Raw genomic sequence first — 25,341 nt, 5'->3', positions numbered from 1 at the left:
CATTATCCTTAATGATCTTATATTAAATATATATGAACCAGTTAAATTTCAAGCAGCCATGTTTGGAAATGCATATTTCATTCCCATTTAAGTTTCTCTTATGCAAAAGTGTGATGGACTGCCTTCTGTTCACATAACCATAGAAGTCAAACAATGTTGAATGGAGTATGACTAATTTTGGAGGTTATCTCATTCTGATGTCATTAATCCCACATCCCATGAGCTTCCTGTTCTATCCTTCCTGACTTCCCTCCTAGAAGAACAACACATTCTTTAAATTTCTGGATGCCCTCTGCAGTCTTCTCCAACGAAGTTACCTCCAGATGTTTTTGAGTAAAACCCATCATATCCATCAGCACAGTAAATGATTGCAGATTAAGGATGATGGTCTCCATATTCTTAAACATCAGACCATATCAGATTGAAGAAGAGCGTTCCGGAGGAGGCACATGACATAATTCTAAAACATCCTCTTTTCCTATCACTTCTTACCTTGGGGCAGTTGTCCTTCAACTTTATAGAAATAAAACTTGCTTGTGGGTAAGGACATTATGACCTATAGCTGTCTTTCATGTACCCTGGACAACCAATAACCTTTAGTAATAATGAGGATCTTAAAAAGCATAAACTCACTAGTTGTACAGAGCTACGGACATCCAGGAGGAGGCTGGTTCCATAAGCAGCTTGGCTTGTGAAAGGATAGCCATGACCAAGTGAGTAGATTTATGTCAACGATTTATGTCAAAGATTTATTTTTTTTATTTTAATTGAACAAAAACACAAAAAAAGAATTATCCTTCATTACATCTTGTAGAAAGCACGCCGATTGGTTACAGATAACTTTCGTGCATTTCTTCCACAGTCATTACTTATAGTTCATATTAGATTATACACTTTAAGTCAAAAATCTTTGTATATCTTACTATCAATGTACCACAATTCTCATTTGACTCCAATTATTTGAACATGCTTTTACCTCAAATCATTCATACTTAAAGACACAACCACATAATGGCATTCATTAGCTATTTCAAAAAATCGTCCAATAACATTACACCTTTATAGCATCTTTTAAGTAAAAGTCAATTAATAAAGTTTCTAAGCCTCCCCCCCTTTTTTTCCAACTCACTAAAATGTATATCCAAGTTACTTTAGCCAATACCAGAGCATGTATATATTGTTAAACAATATCCATTAACATTTCCTTGTTGTTACTATAATTGGCTAAAAATCATTTACTATTTATGCCCCATCTCCTCTCATCAGGGCTCCCACCCGCAAAAAACCTTATACCTTTATAACAAGATCTAAATGAAAATTTGTTAATAAAATTTATAGGTCTTTTACCCAAGTCACAATTTACAATTTATATCCAAATTTCTTTTACTAAATTGTCAATACATGTATATATTATTACGCTGTATCCATCATTTCATTATTATTCTTATTTATGGTTAATTAATTGTTAGCGAGTAAATATTTAATAACATTTAAAATATTTAAAATATCTGAGGAAAAAATCAGTGTTAATATACTCTGATATTGCTTCATGGATCTTGTTTTCCTCTAGGCTGGGCATTAGACTAATTGATTAACTTAACTCCTAAATACTAAGGAGTTTTCAATTAAATTCAGTTTAATTACTAGCATTATTGGAAAGAAATTCAAAAGGGAAATAAGGACTTGTACACTAATAGATTCAGGGAAGTGGGGATAATGACTCATTTTTATTATTTTACTGAACTGTGAACTTTATAGAAATCTAAAAGTGCAAGATGTTCAAGAAAATATTTCATTCTTTTGAGATATTTTTGTAATAGGTGATGTAGCTAAATTTGTGTGGATGCTAAATTACCTATACCCCATATAGGTAATATATGTTATTTTCCTGATTATTAGTAGAATTTAGTGGCAATGCTTAGATCACCTGATTAGTAGTAGCAACACCGTTGGGTGAGAAATTGTGCTAAGAACCTCCACTGCAACTGTTCTGCCCTATCTGCATCATCCAAAGACAAACTCACCTTGAGAAGATGAGTAAGAAAAGGTGTTACTGTCACCAGACATCTTTGAAGAGTCTGTTAAACTTGTAGTTACATCCTCTGAAAAATAAAAATGGCAAGTAAGAAAAACGAGAATATTCAAATGCCTATTGCAGAGAAACAAAAGAAAGCTAACTTCTAACCCAAACATGGCTCTCATAGTTGTTTGTTCACCAATATTTTTTTAACCTACAGGTATGTTTCTTCAGGAAACGTCATAGTTATAAACAGAAATGAAAAGAAATGAATACCAGAGTATCTTAAATTCAAGTTAAAACTATAGTTTTTAATCTAGCTTTAGAGTGGATTGTGGGGTAAAGCAGCCTTTACCAAGGGATGGAAAGAGAGAATATGATGATGATTGATCATTTGGATCTCTCACTGGCTTTGATTACCATTGATCAAGGAAGTCTTCTAGATTACCTGAAGAGTTTAGGGATAGTACTTGAATTGCAGTGGATCACTCCAAAGTTTTAAAAACTAGTATTGTGTGTTTGGTTAACTGTTGTATGAAGTTTCTCAGAGTTTTGTTCTCTTACCAGCATTTTCTATGATTGAGATGAAACTGCTGGGTAAGATCATCAGGAAATTTGAGATTTATGTAAATTACCACAACTTAATAATAATTATTACTGTGTTTCCCCAAAAATAAGATAGGATCTTATTTTCTTTTGATCCCCGAATAAGCGCTCGGCCTTATTTTTGGGGAGGTCTTATTATTTTTGAGGTGCAGGAGGCGGCAAGTGTGGTCACATCATGGCTGCTGCTGTGTTGAAATAATTTTGGGGAGGGCTTATTTTTAGGGGAGGGCTTATTTTAACGCATGCGCTCAAAAGCCCGATTGGGCTTATTATCTGAGGTCTTATTTTCAGGGAAACAAGGTGTATTCTTTTTTTGTTCTAAGTTTTTATTTTGTTTTATAACATACAAACATTCCAATTTCAATTGAACAGTGTATTGTCTTGATACAAATCATTTTAGGAAATAATAAAGTGTTTACAACAATTAATATTAAGGGTTAATATTAATATTAACATTAACACCATCATCATCATCAACAACAATAATAATAATAGTTTAACCAAGTTAACATATCTTCCTTATATCAATCCTTCCATATATTTCCCTGTTTCTAACTACTATTTTTGTCAGCTAGCCATTGATAAAATAAGTCCCAAGTCAAAAAATATTCAGTTTGTTTCTTTTCCTTAATTGTGTTAGCTTATCCATTTCTGCATATTCTAATATTTTTCTAATCACATCCTCATCTGTTGGGATCTCTTCACTTTTCCACTGTTGTGCAAATACTATTCTCGCTGCAGTCAATACATGTCCCTTTATTATAATTGTCTGATGAAATGCCCAACAAAAATGTCTCTAGTTTCAAATCTATATGTTGTTTTATTATTTTTTCCAGCCACATGTGTATTTTTGTCTAATATTTTTTTTGCTTTTTAACATATCTACCACATATGATAGTATGAACCAGGTGTCTGATGACATTTCTGACATTTTGCAGATTTATCCTTAAACATCTCTGCTAACCTTGAGAGCAGAAAATGGAATCTATAAAACATTTTATAAAGCTTTCCTTTGTATACAGTAGACATTGTTAATTTATTATTTCTATTCCATAATTTCTGCCATTTATCTAACTCAATTGAATAGCCAAAATGTTTAGCCCATGCTATCACTGTCTCTTTTACTTGTTCATCTTCCATCCTAATACTTAACAAATAGTTATGTTTTCTTTTTTAATTTTTCATCTGTCCCTGTTAATATCTGATCTAATTCTGTTAATTCTTTATATAAACCGTACATTTTAACATCCTTCTCTTATCTAGATTGTGTCTGCATATATGACCACCATGTTATCTCAATCCCTTGGTCACTCAGTTCCTGTTCCCCCTTTTATTTAAAATATCTTTATATCTGGAAACATTCTCTATATCAATAACATTTGGGTAAATCAGTGCCTCCATTGTGGCGAGCCAGACCAGTATTTTCAACTAATGTTGTTCTTTAATTTTCTCCCATACTAATAATAATGCATTCTTAATGTAGTGTCTTTGGAAATAGCTATGCATTTTGTTCTTTAATTTTCTCCCATACTAATAATAATGCATTCTTAATGTAGTGTCTTTGGAAATAGCTATGTATTTTGTTTCTTCCATACATAAAAAAGCATGCCAACCTAATTCAAGATCATGTCCCTCCAAGGTCAATAATCTTTTGTTCCTCAAGCCAATCCATTCTTTTACCCAAGTAAGTATCGAAGCCTGGTAGTACAATTCCCACCTCTATTTTTAGAATCTTGCAACATTTTCAAACTTATCCTTGCTTTTTTCCCTAACCAAATATATTTTAATATTGTTTTATTTAATTTTTCAAAATATTTTTCCAGTTTTATTGGTATTGTTTGAAACAGTAACCTTGGCAAGATATTTATTTTTACAGTGGGTACTCTTCCTATCAATGATAATTGTAGATTTTTCCACTTCTCCAAATCTGTTTTAACTTGTTGTGACAGTTTATAATAATTATCTTCTTTAACCGTTACACACCTTGCTGTTAATTGAATTCCTAGATATTTAACTTTCTTTACTATCTATATACCTATTTTCCTCATTAGTTCTTTTTTCTGTATGTCTGTAACATTTTTAACTATTATTTTGGTTTTTCCTTTATTTATTTTCAGTCCTGCCATTTCACCATATTCTTCTATTTTCTAATTAGTTTAAGTTCATTTTCTTGTGGATCTTCCAAGATAAAGATCAAGTCATCTGCAAATACCTGTAGTTTATATTGTTCCTTTTTTATTTCTATACGTTTAATTTCTATATTTTGTCTAGTATTTCTATTTAACTCTTCTAATGTCAATATAAATAGTAAAAGAGATAGTGGATATCCTTGTCTTGTGCCTTTTTCAATATTAAAATTCTCTGTTGTATCTCCATTTACTATAACCTTTGCTGTTAGTTTGTTGCATATTGCCTTTATCATATTAATAAATCTCTCACCAAAGTCCATAAATTTTAGTTGTGACAGCATAAATTGTCAATTCACATTGTCTGTGCATGTAAAAAGATCAACACCCTTTGTTTTGCAGGATGTGCTTCATAATATTCCAATGTATTTAAAATCATTCTCATATTGTTTTTAATCTGCCTTTTAGGCAAGAAACCATTTTGGTCTGGATGTATAAATTTATTTAGAAACCTTTTAAATCTCTCTGCCATTATTGAAGCATATATTTTATAGTCAGCATTCAGTAAATATGTTGTTGTTGTTGTTGTTGTTGTTGTTGTTGTTGTTGTGAAATCGTGTCCAACCCATCATGACCCCATGGACAACATTCTTCCAGGCCTTCATATCCTCTACCATCCTCTGCAGTGCATTTAAGCTCACATTGATTGTTTCGGTGATTCCATCCAGCTACCTCATTCTCTGTTGTCCCCTTCTTCTTTTGCCTTCCTAGCTTTGAAATTTCTTTTCTTTTTAAAACATTCTCTTTTCTGTACTTTCACTTCTATAAATAGCTTGCCTGTTTGCTCGCCGCTATTCTTGTGGGTGGAAAACAAACAATTCCACCTCCTCTTCTTTGAGTCCCACTTTTTCCCAGATTTATTTTAAGGGGGTATATTCCACAACAGGAGTTGGAAAAATCTCACCCAGATCTATCACACTGTTCCTCACATTCTATGCTTGCTGCATCAGTCAGCTGTCATAACTTTGGTCAGGCATGCAATGGCTGTCTTTTACTTCCTGCTGGTTTGAGAGCTTCCTCCACATCAAACAAGGTGTATGTGGTCTCCTTCCAATCAGCGGAGTGTCCTCTCTGTCTTCATCACCCCTCCAGGGTGATTTGGGTCCCTCAGAACCTCCTGGCAGGTCAAATTTGGCATGATCTCACGGAGTCCCATGGAGATGCATCGTATCACTGCAATGTCAACCCCATGGCATGACAAAACCGCGCTCGTCAAAATAGCAGTGATTAAACCGCGTCGCTAAAGCCGTGACGTCATCACCGCCGTGACAACAGCATGGCGACATGCTTCGTTCTTTGCCTCTATACCTCCAAAGGTAGCCCTCCTCCTCCAGCTGCTCCGGGAAGGGTCCAGACGGGGCAAAGCGGGCTGCCCAGCAGCAGCAGCCCGCGGGAAGGGTCCAGCTGAGCCGCGGGGGGCAGCAGGAAGCCCGTGGGGGGCTGAGCAGGGCCACCGCCGCCCGCCCGCCCTGCCTCTTCCTCCGGGGGAGGCGCCGGCGCCGGAGGAGGACGCGGCAGCGGCGGCGGCTGAGGCTCTCCTGGGGCCGGTGAAGCAGGCTTGCTCGGTGGCGGCAGCCGCCCATCTAAGGAGATGTTGTTGAGGAAGAAGAGGGCGGCCTGCCTCTGCCGCATGTCGCCGCCCCGCTTGCGAGCCCCTAGGTTTAGGGTTAGGTTTAGGGTTAGGTTTAGGGTTAGGTTTAGGGTTAGGTTTAGGGTTAGGTTTAGGGTTAGGTTTAGGGTTAGGTTTAGGGTTAGGCTTAGGGTTAGGCTTAGGGTTAGGCTTAGGGTTAGGCTTAGGGTTAGGCTTAGGGTTAGGCTTAGAGTTAGGCTTAGGGTTAGGTTTAGGGTTAGGTTTAGGGTTAGGTTTAGGGTTAGGTTTAGGGTTAGGTTTAGGGTTAGGTTTAGGGTGCTTCGGTAGGCGCGGATTTGCCCTCCGCGGTTATGTCATCGCGGTAGGGTCGTGTTTTTCTTAGCGCTTCGGACGGCGCGGATTTGCCTCCGCACTTATGTCGGCGCGGATAAGGGCTTCACGGTTTTGTGGTGGAACCGTCAACCCTGCCTCTCCTCAAGGTACATTCTTAAAGACTTTCACTGATGAAATTAATATTAATTTCTGAAAGCATCACTAACTGTTCCATAAAGCTTCCTGAAGATCTTTTGAAAATGAGAGTCATACTGACTAGAACCTATTTACAATAAGTTCACAATATTCTGCTTTGTTCAAGGTTTAAAGCAAGCACCATATTGGATCATAGATTGAATCGGAGAATGATTTGGTCTCTCAATTCCATAAGAATGGTAAACAAATATGGTATAAAACCAAAAGCTATGAATGATTAAACATCTAGACTTTTTATGCAACATATAACATTTTTTTGGAAGATGAATTTTAAAAAATGGCAATTACATTGTCTAATGAGTTCACAACAAGAAGATACTTTTACCATTAAGCTTAGTCAGGTTCAACATACCCTGCTGTTCTTCTGAGGTTAGGAAGGTGTCTGAACTTTCCAAGGTATGTTCCGAGCTGCTAACTTCTTCTTTAATTAAAAACAGTAATTAGTATTGATTTTTCCAGAGATAATCTATTACTTCAGAAATAATCCCAGTAGCTGTTCATTTTATCATAGCAATAATTATTATCCCAACTTTGCAGATGGAGAACTGAAGTAATAACAATGCAGAAAACCTGGCAATAGGGTTATATTGAGCTAAACATTTGACCAAGGCCACTCTCTGCCTACCTATATCTAGCCAAACCTGATAAATCACAAAAAAATGTGGTCTGATGTCAATAGAGACAATAAGAAAAATCAAGGGAAATATAAATCATTACCAAGAGGGAAGAAAACAAACCACTTCTGTATTTTTGCCCCAAATCCTACATGGAAATGTTCATGAAGATTCATTCAAGGGAATCTATTTTTTCCTTTCCTTTTTCTTTACTATCAACAGTAAGTCTTGTATCTGCTAAATCAGCAGCTCAGTAGGTTGTCCCAAGCATGGCTGCATTAAGTATCGATATAGTTTACTTGGACTTCAGTAAGGCATTTGATAAGGTAGACGATAACCTACTCCTTGATAAAGTAGAAGAATATGGGTTAGTCAGCATCACCACCAGATGGATTTGTAACTGGCTGACCAACCACACTCAATGTGTAGTCCTCAGTGGAACTGCATCTTCATGGAGGGAAGTATGCAGAGGAGTACCCCAAGGCTCTGTTTTGGGCCCAGTACTCTTCAACATCTTCATCAATGCTTTGGATGAGGGAATAAATGGGGAACTCATCAAATTTACAGGTGACACCAAGCTGGCAGGAATAGCCAACACTCCAGAAGACATGCTTAAGATACAGAAGGATCTTGACAAACTTGAACATTGGGCACTATCTAATAAAATGAAATTCAATGATGAAAAGAGTAAGGTTCTACATTTAGGCAAGAAAATCAAAATGCACAGGTACAGTATAGGTGGTACCTTGCTCAACAGTAGCAACTGTGAAAAGGATCTTGGAGTCCTAGTGGACAACCATTTAAATATGAGCCAGCAATGTGCAGCAGCTGCCAAAAAAGCCAACACAGTTCTAGGCTGCATAAACAGAGGGATAGAATCAAGATCACATGAAGTGTTAATACCACTTTATAATGCCTTGGTAAGCCCACACTTGGAATACTGCATTCGGTTTTGGTCACCACGGTGTAGAAAAGATGTAGAGACTCTAGAAAGAGTGCAGAGAAGAACAACCAAGATGATTAGGGCACTGGAGACTAAAACATATGAAGAACGGTTGCAGGAACTGGGTATGTCTAGTTTAATAGAAAGAAGGACTAAGGGAGACATGATAGCAGTGTTCCAATATCTCAGGGGTTGCCACAAAGAAGAGGGAGTCAAACTATTTTCCAAGGCACCTGAGGGTAGAACAAGAAGAAATGGGTGAAAACTAATCAAGGAGAGAAGCAATTTAGAACTGAGGAGAAATTTCCTGACAGAACAATTAATCATTGGAACAACTTGCCTCCAGAAGTTGTGAATGCCCCAACACTGGAAGTCTTTAAGAAGATGTTGGATAGCCATTTGTCTGAAATGGTATAGGGTTTCCTGCCTAGGCAGGGGGTTGGACTAGAAGACCTCCAAGGTCCCTTCCAACTCTGGTATTGTATTGTATTGTATTAACACTTTTTTTTTGTTGGTCTGACTCACTTTGGGCTATCTTAAGATAACTGCAGTGCCCATGAAGTTTTTTTCATGTCCTTTTCTATAGTTGGCTCTTCTATCATAATCAAACAGGTTTTAGTCCTGAAGCATGTTTGACTTACAAGAACTCCAAACTTCATTTCAATATTTATCTAATTATTGCCTTCCCATTATTTCCAGAAAGACTTAAAACTCACCTTGACTACTGAGGAGGTCATCAACAGCCCACATGAACTCCTTCAAATTCACAGTCATATCATCTATTTAAAAAAAACAGTATAAATACTCCCATGAGGATGCTTTTACATTAATAATTGATAATCATTTCAAAAATAATCTCATTTTGCTTACAGCTGCTTTCTTTCTGGAAACTTTCATTGTTCTCTATCAATATATCAGCAGCATAAAAATACTAGAGACACAACCTTTCAGTTTAGATAGTTGAGCAGGAATAAGAGTGTCTGCAGGGGTTGGTAAAATAACTCAAGATGACAGCCACAATGTTCTAATAGAAATTCCACCTGTTTTTTTAAAATGTGTATTGATTCCTTGAGCTTGTTGCTGGTGAGTGAAGCTTTTCGCCAGTTTGATTAGTAGAAATAACCCAGAAAAATTCTAAAGAGCTGGTATAGAAATACAGCATTAAGGTTCAAATTATATATCAAATAAAATCCACCATCCCCCCCATGTATTTATAACATTTCAGAATAATCCTGACTAGATAGTACATCAGAGCTATGAAAACAGTAGGTTAAGAGTTGATTAATTTCCCCTTTTTTGTGTGTTTCTTAAAGGTTCAAGATAATTATTTGCATGCTGCTTTTCTACATGGGAGAAAAGCAGTGGTGGGATTCAACCCACTTAAAAACCAGTTCACTGAAAATGTGAGGGCGTGTGTGTGTGCATGGACCCAACTTCCGCCCATGTGCTCATGCTTCCGCCACACGGTAAGGGTTGACCGAGCAGCCTTTTTGGGCCTGCTCCATTCCATCTATGCTCTTTGGGGCAGTGGCTGCTGCTCTTGCTGGGAGAGAGAGCAACTCTTTGCAATTTAGCAACTGTGAGCCATCGCTTTCCTCTACCTCCCATCCAGAAAGCACGCAGCACAGAGAAGCAGCAGCCAGATGACTAGCCAGTACTTTCCAGATAGGACTTGAAGGAAAGCAGTGCCTCGCAGCTTCTAAATTGCACAAGACACACTCTCTCCCAGCAAGAGAAGCAGCTGCCAACCCAGAGAGCACATGGAGTGTCTCCGCGAGCAACTGAGGCTTAGCAGGGGATGGAAAAAGTGGCTGAAAGATCTCCGCTGTGGCGCTTTATGGATGGGACTTCTTACGGATAAGAAGAACCATCTGGTCATTCCCAAACCACTTCGGCCCTCCTGTATCCATGCCCGCTGGCAGCCCTTCAGCTTAGTGCAGAAGGTCACAGGCCAAATAAATTGCTTTGGCCCAGGGGGGGTAGTTTGAGGCTAGAGGGAGGGCATGCAGGTGGAGGCTCATGGAAGGCTGGAAACAGGGAACAGGCATTCCCTGACCCAGTTAAGGCGGGTGGTGAGTAGGCGGTGGCTGCAGGGCAAGGTCGGTGACGGGGAATGGCGCATTCCCTGACCCAGTCAAGGTGGATAGTGAGTAGGCGGTGGCTTTGGGGCTAGCCTGGAGTTGGGAAATGGCATGCCTCTGAACCCCAACTTGAGGTAAAGGGTGAATGGCATGCTAAACTTTGGTGAGCAGAACAGGTGAGGCACAGAGATTAGCTGGATGGTCTGGAGCATATGGCAAAGGGAAGATAATATATACGGTTAGGTGTGTTGGGCATGGCTAGCCGATGGGCGATTTTACTGGTTCTCCAAACTGCTCAAAATCATAATCGGTTTGCCCGAATTGGTCCAAACTGGCTGAATCCAACCCCTGGAGAAAAGATAGGATGATTCTCTGGAAACCTAGATAGGGGATAAGCCATTGGTTTCTCTATATGTCTGGCACTCACTGTTAAAGGTTGTCTTTTCTAGAACCTCATTAATCTCTTCTTCTGTTAGGAAAAGGCCCATATCAGCTAGGATGAAGGCTAATGTACTGACATCTACTCGTTTGTCTGTTAGAAGAGAAATTTTTACTGTATTGACATGTATTGAATCCCAAATAATGTCATTAATTTAATCAAACATATTCCCATAAATTTTGCTATTGCTTATTGTGCCATTTAAAAGCAAATTTTCTCTTTCTTTCTTTCTTTCTTTCTTTCTTTCTTTCTTTCATTTATTTATTCATTCATTCATTCATTCATTCATTCAATTTAGATGCTTCGCAATTCCAAATCAACTCTGGTTGTTACATTGCTTAATATAGCAAACAAAATAAAGGCAGGACAAACAAAACACAATAGAAACAGACAAGAGGGAATCTAGCCGCTCAGTATAGAAACATAAACAAAAAAGCAGATCCAAAAGATTTCATTCACCCTACTCCAAGACCTGACAAGATCTGGGAGAACAGCCAGGTTTTTAAGGCCTTTCTGAACATCAATAGGATAGAAGCCACATCAATCTTATTCCAGAGAGCAGATACCACAACAGAGAAAGCAGGTTTTCTGGGTCCTGATAGATGGCACTGTTTAATCAATAGGACACAGAGCATATCAATTCTCCCAGTTTATACTGGTTGGGCAGAAACCACGAGACACAGATAATCTCTCAAATAACTTTGTCATGTGCCATGTAATGCTATATAGATTATGTTATGTCCCAGGACTCAGATTCTGGCAAAGCTGCTCCAGCTGAACCAATGGAAGGTCAATTTCAAAAGACCCCCAAGCCAGAAATCAGGCTGACAAGGACCATTGCTGGAGCAGTCCTTTGGTATGTATAGTCTCCAAGCCCTTGGACTCAGTGAATTTAGCACAGAGCAGAGCAAAGATACTCAAGAGGAGTATCCTTTAATTTAGTTGCCTTAATTTAAGAGACAGCCCTGATCTGTGCTTCTCAGTTGGAAACAAGTGTCTGATCTCTTGCTCTGGTAGGTCATTCCTGTGCATTCTGCTCATGAATCTTGAAATGCAAACCTTTGGACTGGCTGACGAACCTGACTTGGCTCTCTGAACTTTGGATTAGATTTTGACTTTTTTTTTCTACATGAAAAACCGTTTCTTGAAAGCAAAACTACCCAGGCAAGCTGCTGTTCCCAGAGACTCTGTTTTGATTTATGTTCCTTTCCTAGTCTGCCAGTTATCTACTCAGCCTTGAGTAAATTCTATTCTCACTTAGCAACTGTTTGTATATGAATTTGAAACCTGAAACAGGATAGGAATAACCAAGGCCTTGAATCACACATGGAAGTCTGCTGATCACCAGTGGCTGCCATTACCCATGCCCATACATTCTAGTCTAGATACATTGAAGCTGTCTAGTGGCCTTAAAGGGTAAATCACATTGCAATAGTGGAACTGTGCAGTGACAAGGGCATGAGTGAAGCAATTCAGTCAAATCTTTGGCTTTCTGGATTGAATTGAATTGCAGGCTTCCAAATTGATCTGGGTAATTTTGATGCCTTCCTAATTGATTTACAAACACAAATCAAACTGACCTATTTTAAAAAGTGAGCTTGACTTCCCAAATTGTATCCGATTTATTTTCTAAGTCATACCTGGACTGTTTTTCTAAATCAAATCAACTAATGAAATGAATTTTGCATTATTTGCCCAGGTCTAGATTGACTCCCACAGGAGTACTTGGCTCATATTCTTTCTCCTCTAGGAAAAGCATCAAGAATTTCCTCTTTATCTGAACCAATTCAATTAGCTGCAATTGCAACAAGATAGACACTGAAGAGACTATGATAAAGGATAAGAAGAATCCTGTGTTTGGTGTTTTCTATCTCTTTCCCCAAAAATCCCACTAGCATTGAGGAGGCAAACTTTTATTTTTTGACCTGGAGAGTTATACATTCTAAAAAACATACTTTGATTTAGGGGACTTGTTTGGGATGTAATTTAACAGCATAGATGGATTATTTCAATGTATTCTTCACAGAACTGCCTTTGGAGAAGATCCAGAAGCCATAGTTGGTACAAAGCAAAGGGACTGCTGAATTGGCAGCATCAATGTGATAACACTCATTTTACATTGGTTACCAGCAGGTTCTTGAGACCAGTTCAAAGTGCTGACCTTTAGTTTTAAAACATATATGTATAAAGGTAAAGGTATATATGTGCTAGTCATTCCCGACTCTAGGGGGTGGTGCTCATCTCTGTTTCAAAGCCGAAGAGCCAACGCTGTCTGAAGACGTCTCCATGGTCATATGGCCAGCATGATTGAACGGCAAAGGTGCACAGAACACTGTTACCTTCCCACCAAGGGTGGTCCCTATTTTTCTACTTACATTTTTACATGCTTTCGAACTGCTAGGTTGGCAGAAGCTGGGACAAGTAAGGGGAGCTCACTACGTTACACTGCGCTAAGGATTCGAACAGCTGAATTGCCGACCTTTCTGATCGACAAGCTCAGCGTCTTAGCCACTGAGCACTGTGTCACCCTTTATACATTTATACATGTATAATACACACACACCGACACACACACCGACACACACCGACACACACACCTTTATACATGTATAACACCAGGTTATTTCAGACTGGCATGCCAGAATAGAATCTGGCCACTTGAGTCAGTGAATTCAAGAGATCTGCTGTGTGAGTCTTGGCACTCCACTTTATAAATCTCTGCCCCTCCATCTTCCTAGCTTTTCACACTTTGAAGACTTGCTTATCTGGACTGAGGGCACCATGATAGGCTTTAAAAGAAAATTGCAGTTTGTTCTAACTGTATTGGTTTGCTTGCAATGTTCTTTGCCCAGAGTTGTCTGGGAGAGGGCTGACTTAGAAATGTTAACAAACACAGTATTTCTGTATATAGTCAATGCCAACAACTTAAATCACCTTTGTATTTGTTGTGGGTTTTTCAGAGCTTACGGGCAAAATTTGATGCCTCTATTGCTTCTCTGAAGCACAAAACAATAATGAAACTAAAAGTTAGCTATTTTGCCAGGGGCATCATGATTGCAAGTATTTGGGGAGTTACGAAATGCAGAGGATTATCTGATTCTTGTCAATTTCATGTTGCCTATAGTACTGGAACATTCAAAGTACAGAAGCCATTCAGACACAAAGTAAACCAGTGTGGGAAAACTACCTCCCCCCACCTTCTTTTGATTCTAATTTCAACTTCACGTAGGTTCTTTAAAGCGCCCACATAGGGAAAAAGAGAAATAATAACTTTGTGGAAAATTAGAAAGTAAAATATAGTTTGGGCATCGATAACTTGTTTCCTGCTTTCAATCTTCAGCATGATCCCTAAAATTTTACACCCATATTAGCATATTATATATATAATATAATAAAATATATTATAATTTGTTTTAATTGATTGGTCACACAAATGTGAACTGTTTCAACAAAAAATCTTAATATATCTGTACTGTTATGATTATTCAGTTTAATGCTTCAGTTTACCTTTTGGCTGGTCCTTCAAAATGGCATTTACACTTTCCATAAATGCTTTCTTTTCCACCTTCCCATCATCTGCAAGAAAGAAACCAAAAGAAGGGATAAAACAAAACAATTAAGGAAGACTTTGCTAAAGGTGGCAGCAATTAATCAACAGAATAAGTTGCTTTCAGAAATCGTGGGTGTTTCATCACTGAAGCTTTCAAAAGGAAACTGGACAACCCTTTGTCTGAAATGATATAAGATCTCCTACTTGAGCAGGAGATGGGACTTGAAGATCTCCGAGAGCCTTCCAACTCTATTATTCTATCAACTGAGTTATCAGCAGTTTCAGGTGAGAACAATAAAATGGAGTGAAGAGGAGGACGGAGGTGAAAGTAGACCTTTGTGTTTGAGATGGGAGGGAATAAAATTTAGTTCGGCTTTAGTACAAATTGTTAAGTTTCTAAGAAGAGGATAGGCAGAAACAGAAACAGCTCCTTATAGAAAAGGATCTGTGCTACTTTAGCACACAGCAAACTCTTGAGCTGAACTCAACAATATGGTAATGTAAATTGCATTCATTGTTCCCAAATAGAAATGAACAGTTGGGAATAAGTGTAGCACAATAAATGTCTCTGGAGATTCTCAGTCATCCAGGTCATGGTTGTCTCAAAGGTGCTTTTTCAAGAGGTTGGGGTTAGGAAGCCGAAAAAGCTTCTCGGATAAGAAGCAAAACGTCTTCAAAAAAAAAAAAAAAAAAAAAAAAAAAAAAAAAAAAAAAACCTCCAGAAAGTCCAGTTGCCTCTTGAAAAATGTAAGTCAATAAGTAAAAACAAGGAAACAATAATAGATACTATACCGAAAAGATCAATTCCTGAATTAAATCAATGACTTCTCTGTACTCACCTACCCTTAAATAAAATTCAAATTTAGTATGTAGTAATATTTTCATAATCCTTACTTGGAGCTTGACAGTTGTTATGCAAATAAATGTAAAATAGTCTTTCACCCTGATTTCCCCCTTAGTCGTAATGGACTATGGATTGATATTTTCATTTTGTCTGGTTTCATACTTCCTTTCAGAAGACTGCCTTTGGCCCCTAAAGGAAGTGGCTGAATTATATGCATTACAAATTCATTTTCTTGCAAGGATTTGGTTATTTACTTGGGTGAGCACTAGTACTTTAGCTATCCTCTAAAGCAGTGATGGGCAACCTTTTTGGCGTGGTGTGTCAAAAATCGGCAAAAAATCGAGCATAATTCGCGTTGTGTGTCACTTCGACAAAAACATAATTTTGCGCAATTTATAGTTTAAACTACAAAAATGTATAATTGCAATATATAATTGTATTTAATAAACCAAAAACAAATTATTTAACATACCTGCTTAGTAACTTCTTTGTTAAGCGCTTTTGCATGCTGAGCTATGGAGTGAGCAATGCTCAAACTTGCAGAGTTTAAATTTGTAGAGCCTTTCATAAATTTAAGGATGGAGTTAGATTGGCTCTTATAAAGGTGTAGCTTCCTGGAAATGTATTCCCTCCTTTCTTCCTCACTTTTTTCCAAGAGCTGGGAATGATTAGTTTCAAAATGTCTATTTATATTCCACGTTCTGCTTACTACCGTTTCAGTACATAGAACGCAAAATGATCTGCCATTTTTTTCTATAATGCCATACATCTCGCTCCATGTCTCTTGAAAGGGTCGGCCACTGCCACTACCACTCCCTTTACTTAACCTTTGTTTTTTATTTTTTGGGTGCTCCATCAGTGGGCCAGTGACAGCAGATAGAATTATAGATAGCCAATTAGGGGTTAACTAGCCTAACAAGCTAACACAACCTCCCCCTCACTTATCTCAGTTATTGTGGGCAATTACAAGTCCATGGCACCCCAATAGTTGCTGCTAATGGCGCTCACAGTTCCCGTTAGCACTCCGCTGTTCCCTGCTGTGGTGCAGTCGTAACCGACAGTCCCAGGAGTAGACTCTCTGTGCCGGCCTGACTGGAGAGAGGCGCGTACTGTTCCCGCGCTCCTCTCCTGCGGGTCCTCCCTCACTGCGCTGATGACGTGTGTGCGCACGGCACGCACGCCTTACCAGCAGCTCCTGCGCTCAGAAAGGGGCGGCGGCGATACAGTAAGTGAGTGTGGGCAGGGGAGATCACATGTCCCGCCCCCCCTCCAGCACAGATTCTTTCATCCTCGGCGGCCGTGCAGGAGCCGAGGATGAATCGCATGAAATCCTGTGCGTGTCACCCCAAATGGCTACGCGTGTCAGCACTGACACTCGTGTCATAGGTTCGCCATCACTGCTCTAAAGTCTTCTCTTTTTGTAAAATCGTAAGAATTATTTTGTGGAATAAAAACCAAAGGTTAGATAGCAACTACTCTGTTTAAATGAACTAAGAAACCAACCATCTATTGAAACGTGTTTAAATGCCTCATATAGTTGTCTGTTGGTTAAATGGATTCCCATTTCTTCCAAGACTTCATCCAAGCTCTCAATATCAATTTTATTTTCTGCAAAAGAAATATATATATATGTATATATTAAAAAAGGAAATTAAGAACTGTCTTATTAATTTTTTATTCTTTAAGACTTCTGGCCTGTACTTCTGTAAATGAGGATGCTTTTCTTTCTAGGGTGCTTACTCTAAACAAAACGTTTGGGAAGCACTGCATATGATCTACTTCTGAACAGCTTCCTATAAGGGTAGCAGAGCTTATTGTGAATCCAATCCCGATTTTGACAGGTTAAATTGTAGCTGCTTAGAAAACAGAATCCCCGTTCCTTAAAAGAAAAATGAACACAGCATTTTCTGATAATTATAGAAGTGAAAATTGTTGAAATTCTGAAAACTTTGAACACAATTGTTCATGTGATAGGAATAAGAATGGAAACATTTGGAAATGAAAGTTATTTGCTTGTGTGTGCGTGTATTTGAATGCAGGAACATATACAATTGGTGCATTATTTTAAAAGCATTATTTACTACAGAGGTTGGATAATTTGAGTGATTGACAATGTTTAAGAGGAGCCCCATGTAAGCATACATTATAATATCCATTCAGGAGATGATCAGGATATGAATAACTGGGAGCAGAGCCTCATGTTCCATATATGGGCTCAACTAGCACACAGCATGAAGAGAATATAGTTGAGAATATCATGGATAGATAAGAAAACAAATCAATTATTGAAACAGATCAATCAAATCAGAATCCCCTCAAAAATCTGTGGCTCCCACTTGATTATATTAAAGACTTAAAATGTCTTTGTAAATCTAGCTTTCTCCTCAGTCATGGATTAGGGTAGAATTCTTGTTCTTGCTTTATTATTTATGTATTATTCTGGTTAAGGAAACAATAATGTACTGTGTGCTCTACTTTTTGATTGAGATTTACCACAAAATTATGGTTTTATATGGGTCTGAGTATGTTCAAGAATGTGGAGACTCCGTGTTATTTCCCTCTGAACTTGCCCCTTTTTAATCAGCCTCATTTTTACTACCTATTTCCGATCCATTTAGGGAAATCATTGGAACTGTTTTCTCTCTCTCTGGCTCTTCTAAGCCTTCATCCTTTTTTGCTACTGTAAGAAAGAAGGAAACATGAGAACAGGAAAATCCAGGTCATAGAGATAGCAGGGGAGATAGCAAGAGAGAGATAGAGGTGGGAGGGGAGAGGGAAGGAGGAAATGATTCAATGGAATGAAGATGCAGAACATTTTTTGAAGCATTTAGAATGCTAGGCAAGTTTCAGAAGAAAGAAAATCAACTAGAATACATACTACTGTATATTAGAAGATTAAAAAATCACATTTGTTCATACATTTATGCATGGAATAAAACATTTACTTTTCATAACAAAAGAGTCTACAGCAAAGAGGGATGAATCACCAGGTCTAACTAGAAGTTAATAGAGTTAGGTTCAAGAACCCCATAAATGTGCAGGAAGTATGATATAAAACGAAAGGTTATAGATCTTACGACTCACATGTCCTATCAAAATAGTCACAAACCCTATACAATATTGCAGGCACATCTATTATTATTGTCTATTGCATAATAGATATCAATCTATTATTATTGTTTTGATTCATTTTTTCATATTCATAAAATGCCTCCCATTTTATCATGCAAGTTCACATTTGGGACAATTTACATATGCCTGTAGATTTCTTCCATACATGAACTGATTTAATGAGAAAAACATTGTATCTGCCTGCAATGGCTTGTCTACTTAAGCAAGTGTCACTGCAGTCATTGAGCCATATTTTATGGCTAGGGAGGAAAGCAATATTTGGAATAAAAAGTTTATAGGCAGTGTAAATCCCTTTGCTGTTTGGATCAAAGGCAACATAAAAGTGTAAAACGAGCTTAAGAGGGTTTCTAGAAAAAAAGCATGTAGTATATTTTATGTTGTCTTTCAGCTTACCATCTGGAGGTGGCCCTTGAATCTCATGAATTGCCTTGAAAAAGTTACAGAGGTTCACTGTCCCATCAACTGTAAGGGGAAAAGAAAGAAAGAAAAGTAACAGCAGCAAAATGTTGTTCTCACAATTCTTGCAGTGATTTATAATGGCCGACAATGAAAACATTGTCTTTTTTTCCTTTCCCACAGTAAGGCAATTTGGGGGATGTTCAGAGTGGCTTCATGTTACATTGGGCATTGGTGAAACTCTCTTCAAATTAGACAGTTTCTAGGCTACATCTCCAAATTGCTTATGGTTTAATGCCTGGTGTCTCCCTTGCCTCCATAATCAGGCTTGACATAATCAGTTTTCTCCAGATTACTTTGTTTTTTAAAAAAAATTATAGTGATGTTTAACAATTTTATCTTTTGAAGTCTACTTCCTCCTTAAGCACATTTTTTTTTTCACTCACAAAGGATGAGTTGTAATTCGAGGCCACACTTTTATTATATTCATATCCACCACAATGTGAATGACTTTCGCAGTTAACATGATATAGAAAAGTAATTCAAAACAGATTAGGTAAATTTGAAGATAATCAACATAAAACCACAATTCAAGTAATAATAAAATGAACAACTCAGAAAACAAAATCACTCACAACTATTCATAAATTATCCAGTCTAGTTAAAATATCTTCTGAAACAGTTTTGTCTGAATGCAATTAGGAGGTGGCCAAACTGATCTCCATATGAGATTACTATTAGTCTTCTCATCCTTCCTATCACCCATCTCCTCTCACTTATGACTGCAAGACTTTGTTGCTTGTATCCTTATGATTTATATTGATTCTGATTATTTCCTGATTGCTTATTTGTACCCTATGATTATCATTAAGTTGTACCTTATGATACCTTTTATGTACACTGAGTGCATATGCACCAAAGACAAATTCCTTGTGTGTCCAATCACACTTGGCCAATAAAGAATTCTGTTCTGTTCTGTTCTATTCTATTTCAGAGATCCAGCACTATTATTAAAAAGTAGCCCTGCCTAGCTTCAACTCTTTTTTCTGCCTGAAAGTGGAACACCTAGATTACCTAGGTAGAAATGGTTTCTACCTAGGTAATCTGATAAGACAGCCTGATTTTTACTGAAGGAAGCAGTCCTGAGTATATTTGTGTGTGTATATGTACACAGACAAACATACATAGCCATTTACTTATATTTTTGTGACCCCTGCTTCACAAGTGACACGACACTGGTAGTCTGACATAATTGGAATAGAAAATTTCAGCTGTTTCCTTTTTTATTGTTTTGGATTTTTGAAGTATGAAAGCAAAAAATGGTATTACTGAAAATCAGAAATTTGCTTTCAAATTGCAATAAAGATAGCTTTGGGAGTGCTAGGAATACAAAACACTCGGGAAGGACTGTTTTTATATTTAAAGTACCCTTCTCCATCACTGAGATGATGGGAGCCATAATCCAATACATTTGGGAGATTAAAAAATTGCTTTATAATTTATCTTGCTAGTCATTTGAGTACCTCTGAAACAAAAGTTAGAATATAAGTACCAACCATTTACTTTTGCCTTTATCAAGGCTTCTTCCAGCTCTTTGTCTGTCAGAGAAATGCCCTTATTGGCTAAAATGGCACCCAGTTCTTCAACAGCAACATTTTCTTCCTGGGCAGCAATTTTCTCTTTATCTTCCTCTTCTTGAGAAGAAGCACTTTTCTCTTCTTTAATAGATATCTTCTCTTCCTCTTCCTGAGCAGCACTTTTCTCTTTCTCATTGGAAATCTCCTCTTCCTCTTCCTTAGCGACAGCAACTTTCTCTTCCTTAACAGGAATCTTCTCTTCCTCTTCCTCAGCGGGAGCAACTTTCTCTTCCTCAACAGGAATCTTCTCTTCCTCTTCCTCAGCGGGAGCAACTTTCTCTTCCTCAACAGGAATCTTCTCTTCCTCTTCCTCAGAGGCAGCAACTTTCACATCTTTAACAGGAATCTGCTCTTCTTCTGTGGCAGCAACTTTCCCATCTGTAACAGGAATCTGCTCTTCCTGTTCCTCAGCGTCAGAAACTTTCTTTTCCTTAACAGGAATCTGCTCTTCCTCTTCCTCAGCGGCAGCAACTTTCTCTTCCTTAACAGGAATCTCCTCTTCCTTTTCCTCAGCAACTTTCTCTTCCTTAACAGGAACCTCCTCTTCCTCAGCAACTTCGTCTTCCTTAAGAGAAATTTTCTCTTCCTCTTCCTCAGAGGCAGCAACTTTTTCTTCCTCAACCGAAACCTCCTCTTCCTCTTCTTGAATAATATCCTTCTCTTCTAGAAAAGCAATGGTTTCTTCTTCTAGGAAAAATAGATATAAAATAAAAAGTAAACAATACAGCATTTTAATAACTGTGCTTTCATTTAATAGGAGAGGCCCAGAATGGAGAGAATATAGAATAATACCACGTTTCCACAAAAATACGACAGGGTCTTATTTTCTTTTTCCCAAACAAAATATGGTTTGGGCTTTATCATGGTTGCTGGGTGGCTGCTCTCTTGCGAGCGGGCTCCCAAAGGGCTGGGCACAGCCTCATGGGTGAATGGCTGTGTTGCGCTGTCGCAGCAGTGCAACACAACAGCCATGAAGCGACCACGCTCATGAGCAGTCACCCGGCAAACCCCTTTGCAGCTGGGCACAACACCATTCACTGACCTTGGGGTATTGCCAAGCCGCGTGAGTGCCTGTTTGCTGCCGCCTGGCTCCCGTGGCTTGGCACCTTCCAAATGCCAGTGAATGGCGCTCTGCATGGCTGGAGAGGGGGTTGCATGAGCGGCTGTTCTGATCTCGCTCACCCATCTCCCAGCCTCCCATTGTATGGCCCAGCTCTCATTATGGAGCCAGGGCACCTCCACCACCGCTACCATCCCAGCCTGGCTTTTTCTGCGACTTCCAACCTGAGTCTTTGGGAAGTGGTTGCTCTGGGTGCACGCTCTATGGTTGTGGGCCAGTTGCCTGCAGAGCGTACAACCATAGGGTGTGCGCCCAGTCTGGCCACTGCCAAAAAACTTGGGTTGGAAGCTGCAGAAAAAACCAGGCTGGGATGGCAGCAGCGACAGCAGCAGAGGTGCCCTGGCTCCGTAATGAGAGCTGGGCCATGCATTGGGAGGTGGATGAGTGAGAGCGGTACAGCTGCTCATGCAACTCCCCTCTCCAGCGGCTTGGCGATAACCCTAGGTCAGTGAATAGCGCTATGCCCGGCTGCAAAGGGGGTTTGCCGGATGGCTGCTTGTGAGTGTGGTCGCTTCATGGCTGTTGTGTTGCGCTGCTGCAACAGCACAACACAGCCACAGCCATTCTCCCATGAGGCTGTGCCCGGCTCTTTGGGAGCCCGCTTGCAAGAGAGCAGCCTCCCAGCAATCCCCCTCTTCAGCTGGGCACAGCACTGCTCATCAACCTAGCGATATTCCAAAGGTGCCAAGCAACATGATCACCAGGTTCCTGCGGCTTGGCACCTTCAGGATACTGCTAGGTTGGTGAGTGGTGCTCTGCCTGGCTGGAGATGGAGGGTTTTCCAGGAGGCTTATATGTGGGGGGGGGCTTATATTTTTGCCCACCAGAAAAATGTGGCATGACTGTATTATGAGGACATGTCATATTTTCGGAGTATAGAATACTAGAAAGGGAGGGAAAGCTAACTTTGAAACTGCTAAATTCCCATTTTACTGGCATAATGTATGTAGATACAAAATTTCTGAATTCTATTTTATTTTTAAAAATGTGTATAACTGTATAACATTTGCATCTATACCTATCATATCTATTAAAGCTTGTTCGACAAGCTCTGCATTCTATTTCCACATAGAAAACGATGGGGGGTCTTCTGCAGCACATTGTTTCATACACGAATCAAAGTCAATTGGATGTATAATTCAGAGTTGTCACATGTAGCACAATAGCAACAAAAATACACAATTATTTTTGTGTTCTTTTACCTCAGCACATTATTAATCAATTTATTAACTTACCATGTGGCTGGGCTGCCCTCACTGACTTGATAAATTCTCCTAAGTTTACTTTCCCTTCAACTAAAAAAAAAAAAGAGAGAGATGTTGCTTAGAGAGTCCATGACAATTTATAGCAATACACAGTTTGGGTCCTATTATTTTTATGACATAGTAGATAAAAAATAGATATATAAAAAGAAATATCCATATTTTAATGAACTTTTGAAAGCAGAAAGACTACTACTTCTCAAGTGACTTAAGTAGGCATTAGAAATTAAAAGACACATAATGCTTTTTTCTACTCCTAAGGAATGTTCAATATAGTGCTGCCTTCTTCACTGTATGACCCATGGGATCTATTGTGGACCGCCGGTGGCGGAACTGGCAGCAGAGTAGGACAGTGAGGAGGTTGTGGAGGAACAGGGACCAGTCCTGAGGGCTGAGGAAAGCTCAGACAAGGGCTCTGTGTCAGAGGCAGAGAGGGAGCTAGACAGCAGCGAGGCAGAGGAACATCTGGAGCCTATTCCCAGTGTGTGCATGCGCAGAGCTGCCAGAAGACAAGAACAACTAAGAAAGCAGGGTCGACTCAAGAGTAAAGCTACAAGTTGGAGGTCATTGGCCATAGTAAATAAAAAAGGAACAAATTGAGAGTGGGCTTTTGCAGGAAACAATTTGTTCATCGGTCTGGAAAGTTCTGTTTGTGAGAAACTCTATCCCAAGTGTTGCTTTGCTCTGTGGACGCTAGCTATCTGGCAGCGCTCCTAATGGGATAAGATGCATGTGGACAAACATTCCTCTGGAAGACTGTTTGATAAGCCTTGCTGACTGTGAATGAAAGGAATTCACAGTCGTGTAAATAAAAGAGGTTTTGTTGGGACTAAGACTTTGCTTTTGCTTTCTAAGGAAGCCTGGGTCAGAACAGGATCCTGATATTTCAAATTAAATCAAATCAAACCTTTATTATAGTCAAAGACCAGAATAGTTTGAAGTACCTCAATCAACTGATCCCTGGAATGCTAATTGCTATGGGTCATGGGGCTCAAGGGCAGTGTATACAGAGAAAGTATATCCTGAGGAAGACTGATATACTATAGTATATATTATACAGGTACTGGATATAGAAATGTTATGAACATCTGAAAATTGTACATAAAAAAACTGATTGAAGAATTATTTTACACCACGTTTTAGAAAAGCATTCTGAAATTATGGACATTTTTTCTGGTTTTCTAATAGCATGCAATACTTGTGCAATAGCAAATATGAAGACAATTTGCATATTATGCTTGTCATTGCAAAGTCATCACTTGCATGAGAAAAGGCCACAAATGGCAAGAGATAAAAATATTCTTCCGCCAAACAATTTTCCCTTTATTCCCAGTTCCTGTTCATATATAACCTACATGTCTTGGGGTATTCTGGGGAAAGGAACTTATTTAATTTTCAATTTGTCTGTCTTGTCCCGTTCCCCCCCCCCCACATACACATTCCTTCTAAAAGGAATACCACTTCTGTTTTTTCCCATCTCTGCTCCTCTTCGTACTATCATTATCATTTATGACCATGTGACAAAGGGAAATAGCTTCCTGCTGGTCAGGTGAAATTTGCAGCTGTGAATCAATTTCAAGCAAAGCATTTTTCCATTCTGTCAGTCAGCTAACCAATTAGAGTCTTGCCTTTGGAGTCCACTGCCAATTGATTCACTGTCGGTGCCCCCAAATGATAGTATCGTATAGGTTGATTGTCACTGAGCTATTTCTACTAGTATTAAGGCAGGACTTAGTAACTGCTTTCTGGCTAAAATTCAATGGTCTAATACTGATATGCTTGAATCAGATGGAATTATAATTTTTGCATGTTCCTTTTTACATAGGGTATGTGTGTGTTGGCAGATAATTAAAATTACTTTGTTAGGTAAGGGAAGGGAAGGAAGAAGGGGATGGAGAGAAGGAAGGAAGGAAGTAGAGAAGGAAGGGAGGGAGAAAAGAAAGAGAAAATAAGGTGGTGTCATAGCAGGTGCGAAGGATGGTAAACAAAGCATTCCAAACTATACCTTATAACCTTTTAAATGGAATAATAATAATATAAGAATGGCAAAGAAAAAGATAACTATGTGAGTGTATATATATTAAATAAATAAAGAATTGTATATAAAAATGGATAACGAATAAGGAGATTATGAACGCAAGATAGAAATGTATAGAAGGGAAAACACTAACTGCAAAGAAACCGATTCGAAACTGCTGTATGATATACGATGGAACTTATTGTTCCTATGTTGTTTTTAAGTCATGTGTTTGTTTCTGTTGATGTACTTATGTGTTTAAAATAAAAAATTTAAAAATAAAATAAATAAAATTACTTTGTTAAGTCCAGCAGAAATGTAAATATCCATTTGCTTCTTTCTTTTAAAAAAAAACTTGCACTGTTGTATTTTGATTTT

At 38.6% G+C, this 25,341-nt stretch overlaps 1 protein-coding gene across 1 annotated transcript in view; it reads right to left on the bottom strand.

The window, feature by feature from the left end:
• The window catches only part of LOC148045982 (uncharacterized), a 121,796-nt gene that overhangs the window by 20,551 nt on the left and 75,904 nt on the right, over positions 1–25,341 (bottom strand). The window contains exons 48-57 of the mRNA XM_087713393.1: positions 22,920–22,979; positions 20,484–21,251; positions 18,925–18,993; positions 17,999–18,079; positions 16,903–17,007; positions 14,513–14,581; positions 10,994–11,098; positions 9,202–9,264; positions 7,281–7,349; positions 2,025–2,102 (exon numbers count right to left, since the gene is read on the bottom strand). Coding sequence (XP_087569519.1) covers positions 2,025–2,102; positions 7,281–7,349; positions 9,202–9,264; positions 10,994–11,098; positions 14,513–14,581; positions 16,903–17,007; positions 17,999–18,079; positions 18,925–18,993; positions 20,484–21,251; positions 22,920–22,979 — 1,467 coding nt within the window. The remainder of the gene's footprint in view (positions 1–2,024; positions 2,103–7,280; positions 7,350–9,201; positions 9,265–10,993; positions 11,099–14,512; positions 14,582–16,902; positions 17,008–17,998; positions 18,080–18,924; positions 18,994–20,483; positions 21,252–22,919; positions 22,980–25,341) is intronic.

This window comes from Thamnophis sirtalis, unplaced genomic scaffold, assembly GCF_051295495.1.
Source record: "Thamnophis sirtalis isolate CommonGarterSnake01/CBP01778 unplaced genomic scaffold, rThaSir2_p1.2 scaffold_4, whole genome shotgun sequence".
NCBI lineage: Eukaryota > Metazoa > Chordata > Lepidosauria > Squamata > Natricidae > Thamnophis > Thamnophis sirtalis.
Note: the sequence above shows the minus strand (reverse complement) of the source record. Positions and strands in the feature narration are given on the sequence as shown.